The 17,548-nt window shown below is 40.6% G+C and overlaps 2 protein-coding genes across 2 annotated transcripts in view; both read left to right on the forward strand.

Annotated features, from left to right (window-relative positions):
* Positions 1 to 1,091: 1,091 nt before the first annotated feature.
* ap3m2 (adaptor related protein complex 3 subunit mu 2) lies at positions 1,092 to 8,499 on the forward strand. The gene is made up of 9 exons (XM_030738406.1): positions 1,092 to 1,226; positions 1,906 to 2,190; positions 2,291 to 2,462; positions 2,695 to 2,832; positions 4,157 to 4,242; positions 5,147 to 5,280; positions 5,535 to 5,742; positions 5,981 to 6,125; positions 7,066 to 8,499. Exons 2-9 carry the CDS (start codon positions 1,918 to 1,920, stop codon positions 7,164 to 7,166), a joined length of 1,257 nt encoding a protein of 418 aa, XP_030594266.1. The 5' UTR covers positions 1,092 to 1,226; positions 1,906 to 1,917; the 3' UTR covers positions 7,167 to 8,499.
* Positions 8,500 to 17,125: 8,626 nt separating this feature from the next.
* The window catches only part of tet3 (tet methylcytosine dioxygenase 3), a 43,368-nt gene continuing 42,945 nt past the window's right edge, over positions 17,126 to 17,548 (forward strand). Inside the window, exon 1 of the mRNA XM_030737180.1 lies at positions 17,126 to 17,170. The gene's annotated coding sequence lies outside the window, so the exon portion shown is untranslated. The remainder of the gene's footprint in view (positions 17,171 to 17,548) is intronic.

Here is a 17,548-nt window from a genome sequence, read left to right on the forward strand (position 1 = left end):
CTACAAATAAGTATATGTGCTACAAACATACAGACACATAGTTAGCCATATGGTCAGACATTCATTCCAACATACACACTTCTAATCACACAAATAGTTGCAAACTATTGCCCCAATTTAAAGGGAAAAATGTGTTTTCAGCTGTTGTATAAGACAAATCACAGAATCAGCCGACCTGATAGACTGATTAAGGCTGTTCCAAAGTTTGGGTGCCACAACCTCAAAAGCACGATCGCCTCTGGTTTCAAAGTTAGAGTTAGGAGACCCTGGTTAGAGGATTGGAGAGGCAGGCTGCAGTAATAAGGTCTCAGTAACTCTGATATATCAGGAGGGCCCTGTGGATTCTGAATTTCACTGGAAGCCAACCAAGGGATGCAAAAATATCGCTGAACCTATGGTTACCTTTTCCATTGCTGTAATGAAAAGGTTCATGCCCATGGCAAACAGGGTGGGGGAGACTGCAGATCCGATGATGATCCCTTTCTCAAGGTGCTGCCACTGGATGTTGTAGTCTTTGGTCTTGAAGCAGATTTTGATCATTACCTGCTGATCATTCCCCTGATGTTGAGTTCGTGGTCTAAATAATATTGGATCATCTTTACAGTGACAGATAAAGTAAATTACCTCACTGAGTCTCAGGCATACTTTATTATGCATTAAGTATGCCTGAGACTTTGCCAACACGATCAACCTCCTTATGGATATCAGACTGTGGGCTGTTATGTGCATTGTTTGTCTTTGCTTTTATTATTTTTGCCTTATTTTCCGTTAAATACACATGTAATACTGAATAATAAGAAACAGCTAATTATTATGGGTGTGTTCTGAAGACTGGTTTGTTCCCTTCTTGTGAACATGTTCCTCTGTTTGTTTAAATGGGAAGGAGCTCCACAAGATGAAATCTGATACTGGAAACAAAATGTCAGACCAGGTACACCTTAAAACCAATCAGCGGGCGATTTTATTGGTGTTTACGGTCGCTCTCCAGTTATGAACCAATCAGAGCCAAGTCACGAGCCAGCCGTTTCCGCATAGTTGGCCTATAACTCCATTAAGTAGGCGGGATTTTATACTCGGGCTGACTTCTGATTGGTTCGCTCTACTCTGTCAGCCTTTCTCGCATCAGGATCTGCTACTCCGCCTAACGGGAAGCAACGACGGCTTAATCTTTCATTGGGAGAAAAACGGTGAAAGGCGAGACGAAAAACATCCAGAAACGGTCTTCGGTGAGTAACTTGCAATTTTAGAAACGACTCCAGGGGTCAAGATATTTTTTTCTTTTTTGTCAGAAAAGCATCGTTATTTAACGCATTTGCACACCGTGTATCGAGCTTCCCCCCCTGTCATGAGACTGAAGCAGGAGGAGGGACGGACGTAGCATCTGGTACGGAGAGATGGAGGCCTTCATCTGCTATGTCACACAGATAGCTAGCTAGTTAGTTAGTTAGTTGCCTGTTTTTCTTAAACTTGGTGATAATTATTAGTAGGCGCAGTTAGTTTAGTTGTAGAGGTGTATCCGGTCCGAACTTGATAGCTTTGCCGCATATTTAATTTATATTCAGGTGTCATATTTCTCAGCCGTCCTAAGTTGGAGTGTTTCTTAATTTCTGAAACACTACATTTTAAATACACTGAACCAAATGCTCAGCAGTGCTGCTCTATTTATTGTTACAGAGCCATTATGTGCTGTAAAGTAAGCACAGTGTATATGCAGTATTATCCATGCTTTTCCCAGTGTCATGTGAGAAGAGGGTCTGTCTTTAAGGGTAACTCTCCATTGTGCCTGCTGCCTCACTGGCACACTCAGTGGTTTACTGCAACACTAACAGAAGGTACAGTATATTTGTTTTAGGATTTTCTCATTTAAAATGCTCTGTTGGTCTCTCTTTATTCCCCCCTCAACAGCCTCTAGCCACAATGATCCACAGCTTGTTCTTAATTAACGCCTCGGGGGATATTTTCCTGGAGAAGCACTGGAAAAGCGTGGTCAGCCGCTCTGTGTGTGACTACTTCTTTGAGGCCCAGGAGCGAGCTACCGAGCCGGAGAACGTCCCGCCGGTGATCCCCACGCCACATCACTACCTTATCAGTGTGCTCAGGCATCACATCTACTTTGTGGCAGTCATCCAGAGTGAGGTGCCGCCGCTCTTTGTCATCGAGTTTCTGCACCGAGTTGTAGACACCTTCCAGGTTATTCCTCTCCTCTCCTCGCCCACATTCTTCTGTCCACTTTTAGTTCACTTCAGATAATGTTAAACATGGATATCTTGCTTGTGTGCTGTGTTCTCAGGACTATTTTGGAGTGTGTACAGAGGCGGCCATCAAGGACAATGTGGTAGTGGTCTATGAACTACTGGAGGAGATGCTGGACAATGGGTTTCCTCTGGCCACAGAGTCCAATATCCTTAAGGAGCTCATTAAGCCTCCTACCATCCTCCGCACAATGGTCAACACCATCACAGGTCTTCTGTTCAGTTTTTTTTTTTTAATCTGTGTCTTTTATACGCACCACTTTTACAACTACCTGAAATCAGCAAGTAATGTTTTGTTCATGGACAGCTGACATCCCTGTCAGTAACAATAACAACACATCAAAATAGCACTGAATGAAATCGATCATCAGTGTGAGCTATGGTTAATACAGCTCTTTTGCTCTGTGTACATGTGCTTACTATTGCTAATGTCTGCTTCCAGGCAGCACCAATGTGGGTGAGCAGCTCCCTACAGGCCAGCTGTCTGTGGTCCCCTGGCGGCGCACTGGGGTCAAATACACAAACAATGAAGCCTATTTCGACGTGGTGGAGGAGATCGATGCAATCATCGATAAATCTGGTATTTCTCTGAACACTCTGCTGGTGAAATACATCACTGTTTGCTTGCATTATAATGTGAGATGTTCCTCACCGCATAGTGAGGAACATCTCAATGTAAATATGCCAGAATTAGCCAAAAGGCTACTTTTCATCTGTAGTCCCTGACAGGTCAGACAGAAACGAGGAGAAAAAAACCCAAAACACCATCAGACAATAGACAACAATATAGTCTAAACAACAAAAGCATTAAATTATACGTGAAAGCCCACAATACAATAAGAAAACACAAAACAGCAAATATAAAGCATACATCATTAATTACAACACATTAAAATAAAACGAATGATCACAAATCTGATTCCTCTTTAGCGATTGTTTAAGATGAGTTTAAAATCTGTTAAAGGTAGTACATTCTCTTATTACAGCTGGAATATTATTCCAAATCTCACCGCCCTTAACTGATAACACCTGTTTACTAAATGTAGTATGTCTGAAGGGTATTGCAACAATCACCTCTAGTAGAGGCTCTGGTTAATCGTCCACTAATATTTGATTTTAACATGATGAACTCACCCAATGAAGGTGAAGCAAGCCCGTGTCAAATTATATAAATATAACAAGCAAACTTAAATTTTTAAAAAATTTCAAAGTTTAAATTATATTTCTGAAGTATAAAACAATGGTGAAAAGAAAAGGGCTTTCTAAGGTTCTGTTGGTTTTAAAATAGCACGACTTGTCATTGATCAGTTAGTAAAATGAGAAAAAAAAACATAAAACGGAGAAACATTCTAGCTGCGTTTTCTGGCAGTGATAATCTATTTTGCTTAAAATTGTGTAAATTGAAATGAATGATCTTAGATATTAACATGCGTTTTGAATGAGAAAGTGGAATAGATATTTAACTTCATGTACAGCCTGAAGTTCTTTTCCTTTTAGGAAAACATTTGAAAATACTCTTGATGTTGGTTGTTTTGAAAAAAAAAATACAAATAGTTTTCTTTAAATTAAGTTGTAAACATGACCTGGCGAGCCACTCTTGAAGACAGTTCATAGCTATTGTCAGTTTTTCAGAAACTTCCACATCAGTCTTTGCCTGTATAAAAACAACAGCATCATCTGTGTACAGCTGAGTATTGATATATAAAGCATGGGAGGGACAGTCATTAGCAATCAGCAGCTGAAAGTAGCTTCTAGTCAATAAAAAAATGAAGAAAATAACCAATACAACATAAAATGTCAGTTATCAGCAGCTTTACAACACAATTATTTGCATCTGCCTTCTTTTCTAATATTTATGTTTTTTTTATTTCTGTTATTGTCTCTGATCAACTCCACTCCCCCAGGCTCCACCATTACAGCAGAAATACAGGGAGTTATTGACGCCTGCGTAAAACTGACAGGCATGCCCGACCTCACCCTCTCATTTATGGTAAGTTTCCTTTTTTCCTCCCAACTTTTGAAGTGACTCCATCGTGTAGTGGTTTACACATTTGCTTAATAAGCAAAAGATCCCCGATTTCGTCCCTGGAGAAGACACAGATCCCTATGGGATCGTGTCAGGAAAGGCGTCCGGTGTAAAAATTTGCCAAATCAAATATATACACACATAATGTTTCAATTGTTGTCCCAACTCACACATTCATAAAAGCGAGCCTGTACAGCCCATTAGCGTAGCCATCCAGCTCACAAAGACGCACTGAAATCACAAAAACAATAAAAAGATATGCATCCATTAAACGTGGTGAGTAAAGAAGGCTACAGGAAGTTGTATGAATGCTGTTATCCCCTGGCACATTTTCCTAAAGTGGTGATGTGTGTGATTCATCGGAGGAGGGGGGTGGGGGTGGGGATAAGAGTTGGATCTCACAGCTTAGCTGCCTTCACTAATACCTCAAGCTGGACAGTGTTGCCAGGCTAGTGTTTCTTACCAAAAACCTGTAAACATTACAGCAGTCTGCTTTTTCTGCATAGTCCTGCCTTGAATTCTTCTCATTGGGTTTTAGTTATCCTCTATTTTTTTATTTTTTTAAAGTTCAAGTTCAAAAGTTTTATTCACGTCCATCAAGCAGAAATAATGAATGGAGTAAGACTTTGTTTTGCTTCTGTGGGGAGCATTTAAATCCAGGGGGACTATTTAAATCTCACATTTCATGCAGTAATATCACAACTGTGTGAAATGTGTCGCTAGGATAAGCACTGTAGGTTCTTACTGGGTACACCGGTTAAATACAAAAATAAATCTTAGCACTACAATATTGTTAATATCTTTTGTTTTTTGTTTTTTTTTTATTAACTCCACCCTAATCATCCTGACCCATTGCCTTATTCCTCAGAATCCACGGCTGTTGGATGATGTCAGTTTCCACCCATGTGTTCGGTTCAAGCGCTGGGAAGCCGAGCGGATCCTCTCCTTCATCCCGCCTGATGGGAACTTCCGGTTGCTCTCCTACCATGTCAGCTCTCAGAAGTTAGTGTTGTGCTGTGACATAGGCAGCATACAGGGAGGGGTGCTGCAGCCCCAGCTAGTGATGGATGGCTGAAACCATTAACTGGTGTCACTGTCATAAAATGTGAATAATTAGTTTAACCAGCTAGTAGCAACATTTAATCCCCTCATAACGGACATCTCTAATTGGGATTAAAAAAACAGAAATGCATGTCCTTGAAGTAGGAGTGCAGTGGCTTGTAGGACTCTGATTCATGTTGTGTTATCTCCTTCAGCCTGGTGGCTATCCCAGTGTATGTGAAACATAACATCACCTTTCGGGAGGGAAGTTCCCAGGGGCGTTTTGATTTGACCCTGGGCCCCAAACAGACGATGGGCAAGGCCGTGGAGTCGGTCCTAGTCAGCAGTCAGATGCCCCGGGGGGTCCTCAATGCCAACCTCAACCCCTCCCAGGGAACATATACCTTTGACCCAGTCACAAAGGTAACTTTGTAACAAACACAGAAGAAGGGAAATGTAAATTATAGTATGAATAAAAGATAATATCTGAAGTATCTGAACATCAGTTTTATTGCAGCCTTATATTATATTATACAGGTCTTCTTAACAATAAAAAATACCACTGTTTATGTGTTTGTGACATTTATTAAAAGAGTGGTAGATACTTCATGCTGTCATCTTTGTGCTCTTATTTTTTTTTTTTTTTGTTTGTTTTCACTAGTTGTTGACATGGGATGTTGGGAAGATCAACCCACAGAAGCTTCCTAGTCTGAAGGGCACCATGAGCCTGCAGGCTGGAGCCTCCAAACCTGATGAGAACCCCACCATCAACATTCAGTTCAAGATCCAACAGATGGCTATCTCAGGTACACACACACATCTGAAGCTCATCTTCATGTACTTATGATGGGCACCTTTCACACATTCCTTCTCCTTATTTCCTCTCTCTTTCTGCGCACGACCGCGCTGTTTCATCGAGTGAGATTAGTAATTTAACCGTATTAATGAAAATGAGTTTCAAAACTCAAACTTAGCCCGCACACAGTCAGGCTGCTTCCATCACAATGTGCTCAGCTGATAACCACCTGATAGTCCCATTGTAGGAGAACAGTGAAACAGTGGCCACTAGATGGAGCCAAAGCAATAAATAAACCTCCTCACACAACACCAGGAAACCGATTTTAAGCCTTCAGTGTTGAATTTCATAGAGGAACTTTTCTGTTAATAACTCGATGTGTTTACATTGATTGCATTATGATATCATGATTAGCTTTATAGTATTAAAGTGTAGAATACCTTCAGAGATGTGCCTTAGGTAGCAGCTGTATTCATCAGAATGGTAAAATATCTCAAATTAAACTTTTGACCTCTTTTCCAATTTGTAAGTTTTAGGTAGTATGAAATGGCTTGTATGTCCTTTCACAACTAGAATATTATTGTTTGCTTCACTTTGTACAAATCAATTAGGGGGAAAAAAAAAATGTCTCAGACTATCATCTTTTGTTTTTATAGGGGGAAAAGTAGTGGAATTTGGGAAATGTTAATTAAAAACAAAATCTTTTTACGGTACAGCAGGGACAATGTTTTTGTTTTCATCCCAAAGGTTGAATGACTCAGAGTGAAGTATAAAATAGGCGCCTTAGTTTTTAAGTTTCACCAAGGATCGGATATTTAGGAAAATGTGACATTTTGCGCTCAGAACAGATAAAGGCTGCGGTGGTTTTGGAACCTATCGCTGAAATCTCTGTGGAGGTTTCAGTTGAAACGTCAGTAATAAATTCCTGATGTATTTCTGTCCTTCATCAGGGCTGAAAGTGAATCGGCTGGACATGTATGGAGAGAAGTATAAACCTTTCAAAGGCATCAAGTACATGACCAAAGCTGGTAAGTTCCAGGTCCGGACGTAAAGACTGCCTCTCTGTGACAACCGGCCCGAGCCACCGTGAGACTGAAGGGTGATGTGGTGGGGGAAGAGGAGTTTGGTACATTCCCTGTGCTTATGCATTTACCCATGAAGGCTTACCAACACGAACTGGAGGCTCCTTGTAGCAGTTACGAGTGGACCACTGCACACAGACATGAAACCTCTGTTGAAGAACTCTGCCTGATTCAGGCGAGTTTGAAGCAAGTGTCCTAAAACATTTTCAACACTGTCCATGCTGAAGTCAGCAAAACCACACTCATCCAGAACAAATTTGTCCTTATAATACAGTAACAGGATTTTCACTGATGAAATATATTGAAACAGAGCTTCTACAGAAAGAAATTCTGAAAGTAGTAAGCTGCCATAAATTTACTGTTCTCAGATCTAATGACCGCTGCAAGGTAAAGCAGTCATGTTGTCGGACCTTTAAGAAGTTCAAGTCAAATGAAAGACCTGCAGTGACTCCAAACAGTCCCAGTTTTTACTGCCAGTGAAAATCCACTCTGCTTCTTATCCTCCTGTCCAGGTTTTCTTTGCTTTTTCTTTCTTTTCTTCTTTTTTTTTTTTTTTTACCAGCAACCCGGTCCTTCTGTTTTCTGTTTGCGCTTCTGTTTGTTCTGTTCTTTGTGTCTTCGCCGCAGTTCGATGATATTGTCTGCAACACTGGAGTCGGCATGCTGACGTATTAGAATGTGTCTCTGAAACTGTCCTCAGTCTTTCAAGCATTTTCTTTGCAAGTAAGAAGGATGGAGTGACTGTGTCTTTCTGAGCTATTTATTACTAGAACATCATGCACGTTCACCTCTTTCTGTTCAGCTGTAATCCAGTAATGTTATGTTTCAATGCTGTCATTAAATCTCTTGGAAAAGAAGATCGATCCTGACAGTTTGGTGCTTAACACTATGGTCCAAATGTTCCACAAAGCTTCTCTCAGCCTTTACAGTCAGTATGATGTGCTGTTTAGAAAAAAGAAAAAAAAATCTCTTTGCATACATGGTGTAAACATAAGCTTATGAATGTCACCATGGAAACTGGTGATGCGGATCACATCGGTACGAGTGTGATGAAGTGATGCGTCCGTGCCTCAGGGTCTCTGCTGGAATCAGCCCACCATCATATTGTGGTCTCATAAAGCTGGCGTGGAGGGTCATGGTTGCTACAGATACATTGTGGTGTTAACAGCTCAGCGTATAATGAATACAAAAAAAAAAAATTGTGTAAAGATATAACAGCGAGGTACCTCAGACGAAATGCTTTGTGTTTACAGCGTTATGTTTGTGTTTGTTAAACAGCCTCCAATGGAGTGTTAAAATGGTGAAAAAATAAAGAATGTGATGTGTTATAACCAAGCAATAACGCTGATTACTCAATTTGTATAATATGGTGGTTTTCACATATATGCTATTGTGTTACCAATTACAAGGTTCTTGTAACAGCTCATTTCTCTAATTTCACTAAGCTAAATTTGAATGAATATTCATTATATTAATGTAATGTATATTTTTCACTGTTTTAGCCAGAGAGCCTATTGAGAGGTCATTTATTAGTATTTTTACAAGCATTTCTATTCATGGGGAGATGCTTTATCATAGCTGAACACACAAATATTAGTTAGGTACACAGAAGGCTGCAAACCTCAGATAAAATGGGGATTGTGTCTACACAGCATTAGACTGTATTAAACTGTCCTGTGAAGGTATAATTACATCCACCAAGGAAGTAATGGGAGCGGTTTAAGTGTGTCTGTTTGCTTGTTTATGGTTATGGGCAACTCTGCATCAAAATGCTTGCAGAGGTGGGGCTTAGCCCAGTACGAGTCACCAAAAATGGATCCCGGTATTTTTGGAGGGATTCTGTGGCTTTGTGAGACAAAAATGGACATTTGGGAGCAAATCTTCCAAATTAAAAGAAATTGGAAGGCACTGCCTCAATGTCACCAGCTAATCTGGATTCAGACAGCCTTCTGGATCCAGGGACTCAGTTACATTAAATACCACTCAATGCACTGTGTGAAGGGAATACCCAGCCGTGGTGGAGGAATGCAGTCTTGGAGTACTCTTGTTATGACAAGGTGAAAAAAAAATTATATGCATGTATTAAAAAAAAAAAAATTTCCAATTTAAGTGGATGTAGGACAAGTGCCAGTTTGCTAGATATAATAGCAAATTGTTATTGATCAGAAATTACTGATAATAATAATATAATAGTCAAAGTACAAAGTACTGCTTATCACTGTTTTTTCTAAAGGGAATTAAGTGTAGTTAATCACCGTGTCCCTTCATAATGTCAACACATCTGGTTTAAACCACAGGAACAGCTTCACAGGAGCTTCTCTAAAACTCACTTTTCTTTTTTTTATTTTAAGACTCAAAGCTCCGTTTGTGTCACCTTATGATGACAACCACCTTACATCAGAGGCCAGTTTGAACTCTCATGCCCCAGATGTGTGACATCAGCCCTCTGCCCTTGCTCCAGCTGGCTGGACTCCAGTCCATAATTTACTGATGACTTTAACCCTCCAAAAGATAGTTACTACCTTTTCCTCCCTCTCTCTCTCTCTCTCTCTGTCTCTCTCGACCACACTTAGCCGTTTAAAGTCAGTTATGTCATTAGGGTCCAACTTTGTCCTCGCTCTTCTTCTTCTTCGTGCATTGCTTTGTAGCACATTTTATTATTTCGAAATATAGTTTTAGCTGCCAGCTATTCAGATGTTATACTTTTCCCCCCCTTAAACTTTTAAGTTTTTTTTTTTTTTTACGTTTTAAAGACTGACGCGAAAGGGGACTATCGAGACATTTGGTGGTAGGTTCTCGATTTCATTATAATAATTTGGATGTTGTTTTTTTCCCTCGCAGATGTGTTTATGTGAGAAACTGAGTTACTAAAGTTGTACTTAACATATCGAATAACTAAAAATTGCGGTGATATGTGCAATTTATTTGCTTTGCAAAATAAATAATAATAATGGCCCACAGCAGGTAAGTTTCAGACCGTCATATGAATGAAAATAAAAAAAAATGTGAATTGACGCGCGGTGAACGTGCCGTTTTCGTCACCCGGAGCAATTAACCGCGTGCTCCAACCTGTTTTGTGTATTGCCCGCAGATAATGGGTAGTATCCTAATGTAAATCTAAGCATGGCTGTTAGCGCTTATCTGATCGCTTTGATCGGTGTGAGGCGGCCGGGCGCCCCGCAGTGGTCCCTGTCGGTGAGCACGTGGACATACAGTAACAGCAACAGCAGCGGCCGGCGGGGGGCTCGTGCGGACTTGACACTGGCACCGGCAGATTAAAGAGACGACGCGGCTGCCGATTAACCACGTGCTCCGCTCCGCGATTATAGCTGGCAGAGCGCGTGCTGCAGCTGTGCAGGGGCTGTTGATTCGTATCCCAGCTGTGAGCCAGTTTATTTACACTTGTGCAGGTATACGCAGATAATGACACTCCTTCAGTCACACACACCTTTGCAGCGCTGTTAGCGCTTATCAGCTTCCAGCTATTGCTTATCAACTAGCTGACAGCTGTGTCTCACAGTGTGTCCTTATAAGGTTGTGTTGTTGCAATAACTTTAGCCGTTCATCTGACTTAATGTTAACTATATGCTGTCAGTGTCCGTCTTCACACCAAATGGCACAAACAATAATTGTTTAGATAAGGGTTTAAATAAATAAGGGTTTATCCTGAGTAAATGAGTTTGTTGGCTTAACAGTGTTATGGTTAGCTAGAAAGCAAAGCTGTTAACCAGCAAAACTTTAAATTTAAGGCTTCTGCGACTTATAGGCCTGTATGTAAAGGGTGTAAGTAAACTTTTTGTTTTGAAGCCTGATTTTGGCCATATTTGGATGAGAGAGAGGTGCAATGCACAGATGCATATCTGCTAATAAAATATGTAGACCTGCTTCACAGCCAATAATATTATTTATTAAATAACTGGAATAAAATGCTCCAAAGGGCACGAACAGCACAGACACTGCTGTGCTGTAGTTCAGTGACTCCAATCAGAGGAGGTCACGCCCCTAATTCAAGTATCCAGATGTAGAACACTTAGTTATCCAGTTATAAAATAACTGACCAACTGTAGATTTGTTATGAAGGGGAAAACTGTTCATGAGAGCCAAAAAAAATGTTAGTTGTACCAGGCTGTATAAAGGCTGCTTTTTAAACCTCTAAAGTTGGTAATTTTAACATGGAGTCTGTGGGGGATTGAACTGCTTTTGAAGCAGCCTCAAGTGGTGATTATATGAACTGCCGTTTTTTGTCATGTCCAAGTTGGCTTCATATTTCAGTCTCGGAGGCTGGCACTTTATATCTCCCATAAGTCCATATTATTTGTAGGGTCTGGGACAAAAGGGCAAAGGGGCTTCTCAGCACAGAAACCATTATTATTATTATTATTATTTTTTGCCTATTTAGGCTAAAATATGAGGACAGGGGCAGAACTGATGGGCACCCCATGCAGCCAATCACACAGGCGGATATGGGATTATACCATTATGTTAAAGCAGAGGGGGAGATAGATGTTCCACCGTGCGTGGGCGTAGTCCAGGTACAGACAGCAAGACCGCGGGAGACAGCGGTGCAAAAACACGTGAATATGAGTGATACACGTTAAAGAAGCAGCATTTGGCTGCAATTTAAGGAAATTGGAAATAGCAGAGCAGAGAGCCATCGCTGCAAATTGAAAATTACAGTTAGAGCAGGTTCCACCACAAACGTGCGCCGACATAAGTTGGAGGAGAGAGGGCAAGCTAGGTCTCCGTCTACTGACCCTGGTGAGTCTGGTCCCAAACCAGCAGCAGCTGTTGCGGCATCCACTGCTCTCCCCGAAACGGCAACTATAACCTGTCCTACTGCAACACAAAGCAACATACGTCAGTGTGTTTGTTTGACCTGTGTTCCATTAAAAGTTCATTTAAAATGTTAAAAGTAAGAATATTTTTTTAACAGGACAAATGCACAAAATAAAGCAATTATAAAGTTTATCATAAAACGTCTGAAGGCAAAAGGGCTTCTCTGCACACAAACCATTCATTTTTTGCTTATTTAGGCTAAAATATGAGGCTGCAAATGATAACAAGTAAAGAGCCGTTTGGGAACCTAAAGAGCCGGCTCTCTGAAAAGAGCCAAACTTCCCATCACTAGAAGACAAAGATGGAAGAGCTAATCATTTGAATTGCCACACTTTAAATGGGGCACTAACGATGACAGACACTGACACCACGGAGCAGTGAATAATGAATTTTTGCATTTTTCCCAGAAATGACGGTGTATCACTGGTTAGGCGATTTGTAGTGTATCAAGTATTGCAGAATCACTGTATTGTAATACTCTAGGTGAGCCAAACATATCTTGTACTAGCCTATGTTGCCACGATGGTATCGTGATATTATCTATCATAATATCAGCTAGGCAATGTATCGTGATAGATGATCATATTGTGAGTTACTCTGCACTTGCCACTGATCTTATTTGGCAGGATGTGATCATTGTGACCTCTGCCATATAGTAGCGATCATTTAAAAGATTCAGCGTGTAATAATGAGCACAAGTTCACTGGAGTTAAAGTAGCTTAGGTTGCCTTTACTTTCCACCACTACAGTGAGGACCTCTAGAACTTTAATACATATAAAGAAAACCTAAGAAAAAACAAACAACAACAACAACACCTTGTGAGCAGGCTGTGAAACCAGGGAGTAGCAAAGAAACACTGGGTTTCCTCAGCACAATTCACTTTACTGACGGTTGACTGGAGCATGCGATCACAAGACAAAGGAGACTGTCCCTGGCTTCAACTCATCACCCTCCTTCTTTCATTCAGTGAGACATAAGCCCCCCTGTCCATGTGGGGTCTGTGATTATAACACAGTATCTTCTCAAACTGATCACGTAGGCCTGTAGGGCTATGAGCCAACTGGATGCACAACACTGACAGCTGTGTTCAGAAACCAGACGATATCCAGACAGTAGTAGTAGACAGTAGATCTCTAATGTAGGGCAAAGCATTTAATGTAAAACAGGCAGTTGTATTAAATATATAAGAGATAAAGGCAATAACAGGGGTGGCTGGAGCTCGGGTGGTAAATCAGGGCATCTACTAATTGGAAGGTTGGCGGTTCGATTCCTCACTGCTCCAGTCTGCGTGTCAAAGTATTCTTGGGCAAAATAGTGAACCCCAAGTTGCTCTGTGATCCGTTCTTTGGAGTGTGAATGTTAGAAAGGACTTAGGTGTAGAAAAAAGGGCTTGTGTGAATGAGGCACTTTGAGTGCTCATGTAGAGTAGAAAAACTCTCTATAAGAAGCAGCCCATTTACCAACACATTCAGACATTTGGAGCCACATCTTGAACCTAGCAATGAAAGTGTATGAAAACCTTTATTTGAAATATTTTGTCCTCTCCATCTTTCCCTCTATTGTCTCTGCACACTTCCAGACAGGACCCAGGCTTACGGACACAAAGCCATGAGTTGGCTGCCAACCATACCTCAGGGAAGCTGGGATAGATGGACTCCAGACTGGAAGTTACCACACAGATTCTCCAGGGAGACTCCTGTGACCAACAACAAAAGAATTACATTGATAATTCAATTTTAACTGTAGACAAAATGAGCATTAAGCCAACCTGTAGTGCAGCAGCTGGTTTAATATCAAGTCTGTCTTCAAAGACTGATCCAAGACAAGTTATCCAACTGCCAATCTGTTTTTAAGTGCAGCCAAATGATTATGCTACATTGAGATTTTAGCAGGTGTTCTTAAGCTCTCGTTTTTAAATTTAACTGTGTGTATCCATGGTTTTCAGTCTTCTTAAATAATAGAACTGACAAATAACGCAGGACAGTCACCATGCCCAGGCCAAAGGGAGTATCGGGACCACCGTCTGAGAACGCTTATGAGTTCTCCACGGTCGTGGAGGAGGCTCAATCTCTTCAGTTGCAAAGGAAATGCATAGAGAACACATCGCCACTGAGCAAATATATTGAAGCTGAACACCAGGAAGCAGGACTGTTCTCCCTGTCTCCATTCGACGCTTCGCTGGAAGCCACGCTTGACCTCCAGAAGAAAAGAAGGAAGAAATGTGGGTCCTGCACTCCCTGTCTCCGCAAAGAGAACTGTGGTACTTGTGCAAACTGTCTGAACCGCAAGACAGGCAAACAGATTTGCAAGATGCGCAAATGTCATCAGCTGAAGAAGAGGCGGAACGAGTGGGAGGTAGTTGAGGTACAGAAATGCTTACATGTCTCATACAAACCCTTCATGCTCCCAACCCAAAGAATTCTGATGCTTGGTCAGGACCCATAGGGTTAGAATTTAGCAGGGATTTGTTGCAGATGGGCTTGTACCAACCCAACCCAAACCAAGTTCTTTTCCTGAACCCAACCAATTAACCTAACCAAACGGTGACAGAAAGGGAAAAGTCAGGACAGAAGTCGAGCTCCTGTCTTGTGGTTGAAAGTTATGTGATGGTGCCATTAAATGAATAACTGTTGTCACCAGCATCTTCCATCTAAAGCCTTACGCCTGAGAAAAAATGCTACAGGGGTACACAGTGAGGAAAAAGGATTCCTAATCAAGCATCAGTGTGTGACGGGTTGGGAGTGACAATGTCTTGCCTCTTTATGTTACATTCAAGGAATATTGCTTATGCAGATACTATTGATTTAGAATACCAGCAGTATTAACATTTTTTGTGTAAAATGCTTTTTTTTTTTCTCTTAAAGACGAATATCCATCTGTCCATCCATGCAATTATTTTCAGTGCTTTCTTATTCCTTTTTTTTTGTGGGAACATTCATAGAACATCTAATAAGGAAGCACCCTGGAAATAAGTACAAAAACAGTTTTTTTTATGACTGTTGGATCATTAGGGGACTAGGAGCGTTTGCTCTTTGTCCACCTAAAACACACTAACATTATTAGATTACACACTTCCCTCGGGGGGTTTCACAGTACACCCTGTTCTGCTTTTTGCCAGAGAAAATTCTCGTGGTCCTTGAGCAGAAGCATGAAAAAGAGAGTATTTATCCAGCCTCTGGCATACATTCATTACAGTCCTTTATATTGATCACAAACCTCCATCCATTCAGACCTTTAGATGGAAGCTTTGCAACTTCTGATGCTGCCATAGGCAAGCCATGACCTGCTTCTTCTCAGGCTGGACTATAGCTGCATGTATCATATATGCAGAGTTTATGTTAAAGCAGTCATCTTAAAGAGAAAAATGCATACGTGAACAAAATTTGGACCTATAGTTTCATGTTTAACTTTCTTCATGGGAATTCCTATGGCCAAATAAAACCCAAATAACCCAGACAGAACCTAAATATCTCTATATAGAGTGCATTTTATACAGAGATGAAATGCTATGTAGTATAACATTCAAAACAAACAGCCTGTTAGCAAATGCAGTTCTAAAATTTGTGTGCATAACTGTGGACAAATTATATATGTTAATTTTGGAAGTAAAAAAACAACAGCTCCACTTAAAACTACTTTATTTAAACTCGAAAGTTAATCTTGAACTCTTCAATGTTTTGTAAGTGTTGCAGTTTATTTGAATATTCTCCTTCACCTAAGGCAGTGAAAGAGTCAAAAAAACAGTTGAACAGACTTAGTGGACAAACTGTGACGGTTACCCAAGATTCCGGCAGTTGCCTGTGCTTTGTCCTTTGACCTCTTGAGGTTTTCAAATGAGGGTGGGGGTTAACCTCGGGCCGTTTTTCTATTTGTGTGTGTGTGTGTGTGTGTGTAAAGAAAGAGGGAGAGTCTGGGTTTTTAAAGTGCTCACTTGTGTGTGTTAATGGAAGTGCGCGCGTGGGACTATGTGTGTTTGTGCATGCACCAGAATCTTAACCCAGGGGGATGGGTTGTAAAGTCAAGTAAGAGGAGGAAGGGAAGATGCAGTAAATGGTCAGCAGTATTGGAGGGGGAGAAGCAGGAAAAACCTGAATAGGCTACAAAAGCATGACCAAGGAAGGAAAACACACTGTTTCTGCACAGGAAGTAAAACAAGGCCCGTTCTTTATATTCTCACTCTAATCTGACAGACGCATACGCAATTGGACAGTGTTTAATAATTCATGATGAAAAGAAGCCTCTATGGTCTTCATAGGTTATACAAATTTAAAGTTTGAAGATGAATTTGGCAACAAACACCTGGAATGAAGTTACCAGCGTTAAGAGAACCAAAAACTATGCACAAAAGTAATAAAGTTAAAAATTAAACATATACTGCACATACTCCAGGCTTCTCAGTTTGGCTGATCAAGCATCAGAATGCAGTCTTTAAACTGCATCCTGTCCTTTAGTGTTGGGATGATAGCATTGCCTTGATAGTAACCAGAGGTGGGAAGTAACGAAGTACAAATACTTCGTAACTGTACTTAAGTAGATTTTTCAGGTATCTGTACTTTACTTAAGTATTTATTTTTCTGACTACTTTTTACTTTTACTCCCTACATTTTTACACAAGTATCTGTACTTTCTACTTCTTACATTTTTAAACAGACTCGTTACTTTAGGTTTAACACGTCTGAGAAAAGTCTGCATTTCCGTCAAACATCAAACGATCTAAATGGAGGAATAATAACATAAAAGAGACAATCGTACTGGCGTATCCTCCATCACCGGACTTATCACGTACAAAGGGATTAAATACACAAACCCATTTAATTAATGTCTCATTTATAGCGCTATAATCAGGGGTTACAGCGGGCCGGACCGAGTCCGTAAGTTGCGCTCGCGGGACATGAACAGCTTAGCTAGCGCTACTGAAGAGGAGCGAGCATAAAGGGAGTAACGTGTGGCAGGTAAATGCAACGTTTCTAAATGCTCAACAAATATCTGCAAAGACACAAAGTGTGTGCAGTTTGTCACACAGTGTGTCTGCTAGCTAAAAGAAGAGCTGCTGTATTTCAGGGAGAGCAAAGAGAGAGAAGTTCACTCAGATGGAGAAAGAGGACAGGAGAGGAAGAAGAGAGGTTAGATTTAACGGTAAGGACTGCAAAACAAGTATGCTGACTTTGTGTTATTCAACGATTGTATGAAAATACTGCAGTTTAGTACCTAATACCTTTTATATTATTACAATAATATACAATATAATGAGGTTCAGTTAGCTTACAGAAAAATAGCAGGTAGAAACGTCCTCCAATAAGCTACTTTTACTTTCTTACTTTGAGTACATTTCAGAGCCTGTACTTTTTTACTTTTACTTAAGTAAAGAAATTGAACCAGTACTTCAACTTTTACCAAAGTATTTTTTAACACAAGTACTTGCACTTCTACTTAAGTATAGAATGTCAGTACTTTTGCCACCTCTGATAGTAACCAGGTGCCATTATTTGCACATGCAAAACGTGATTTTTGCTG

This window comes from Archocentrus centrarchus, chromosome 9 (assembly GCF_007364275.1).
Source record: "Archocentrus centrarchus isolate MPI-CPG fArcCen1 chromosome 9, fArcCen1, whole genome shotgun sequence".
In the NCBI taxonomy this organism is placed as follows: domain Eukaryota; kingdom Metazoa; phylum Chordata; class Actinopteri; order Cichliformes; family Cichlidae; genus Archocentrus; species Archocentrus centrarchus.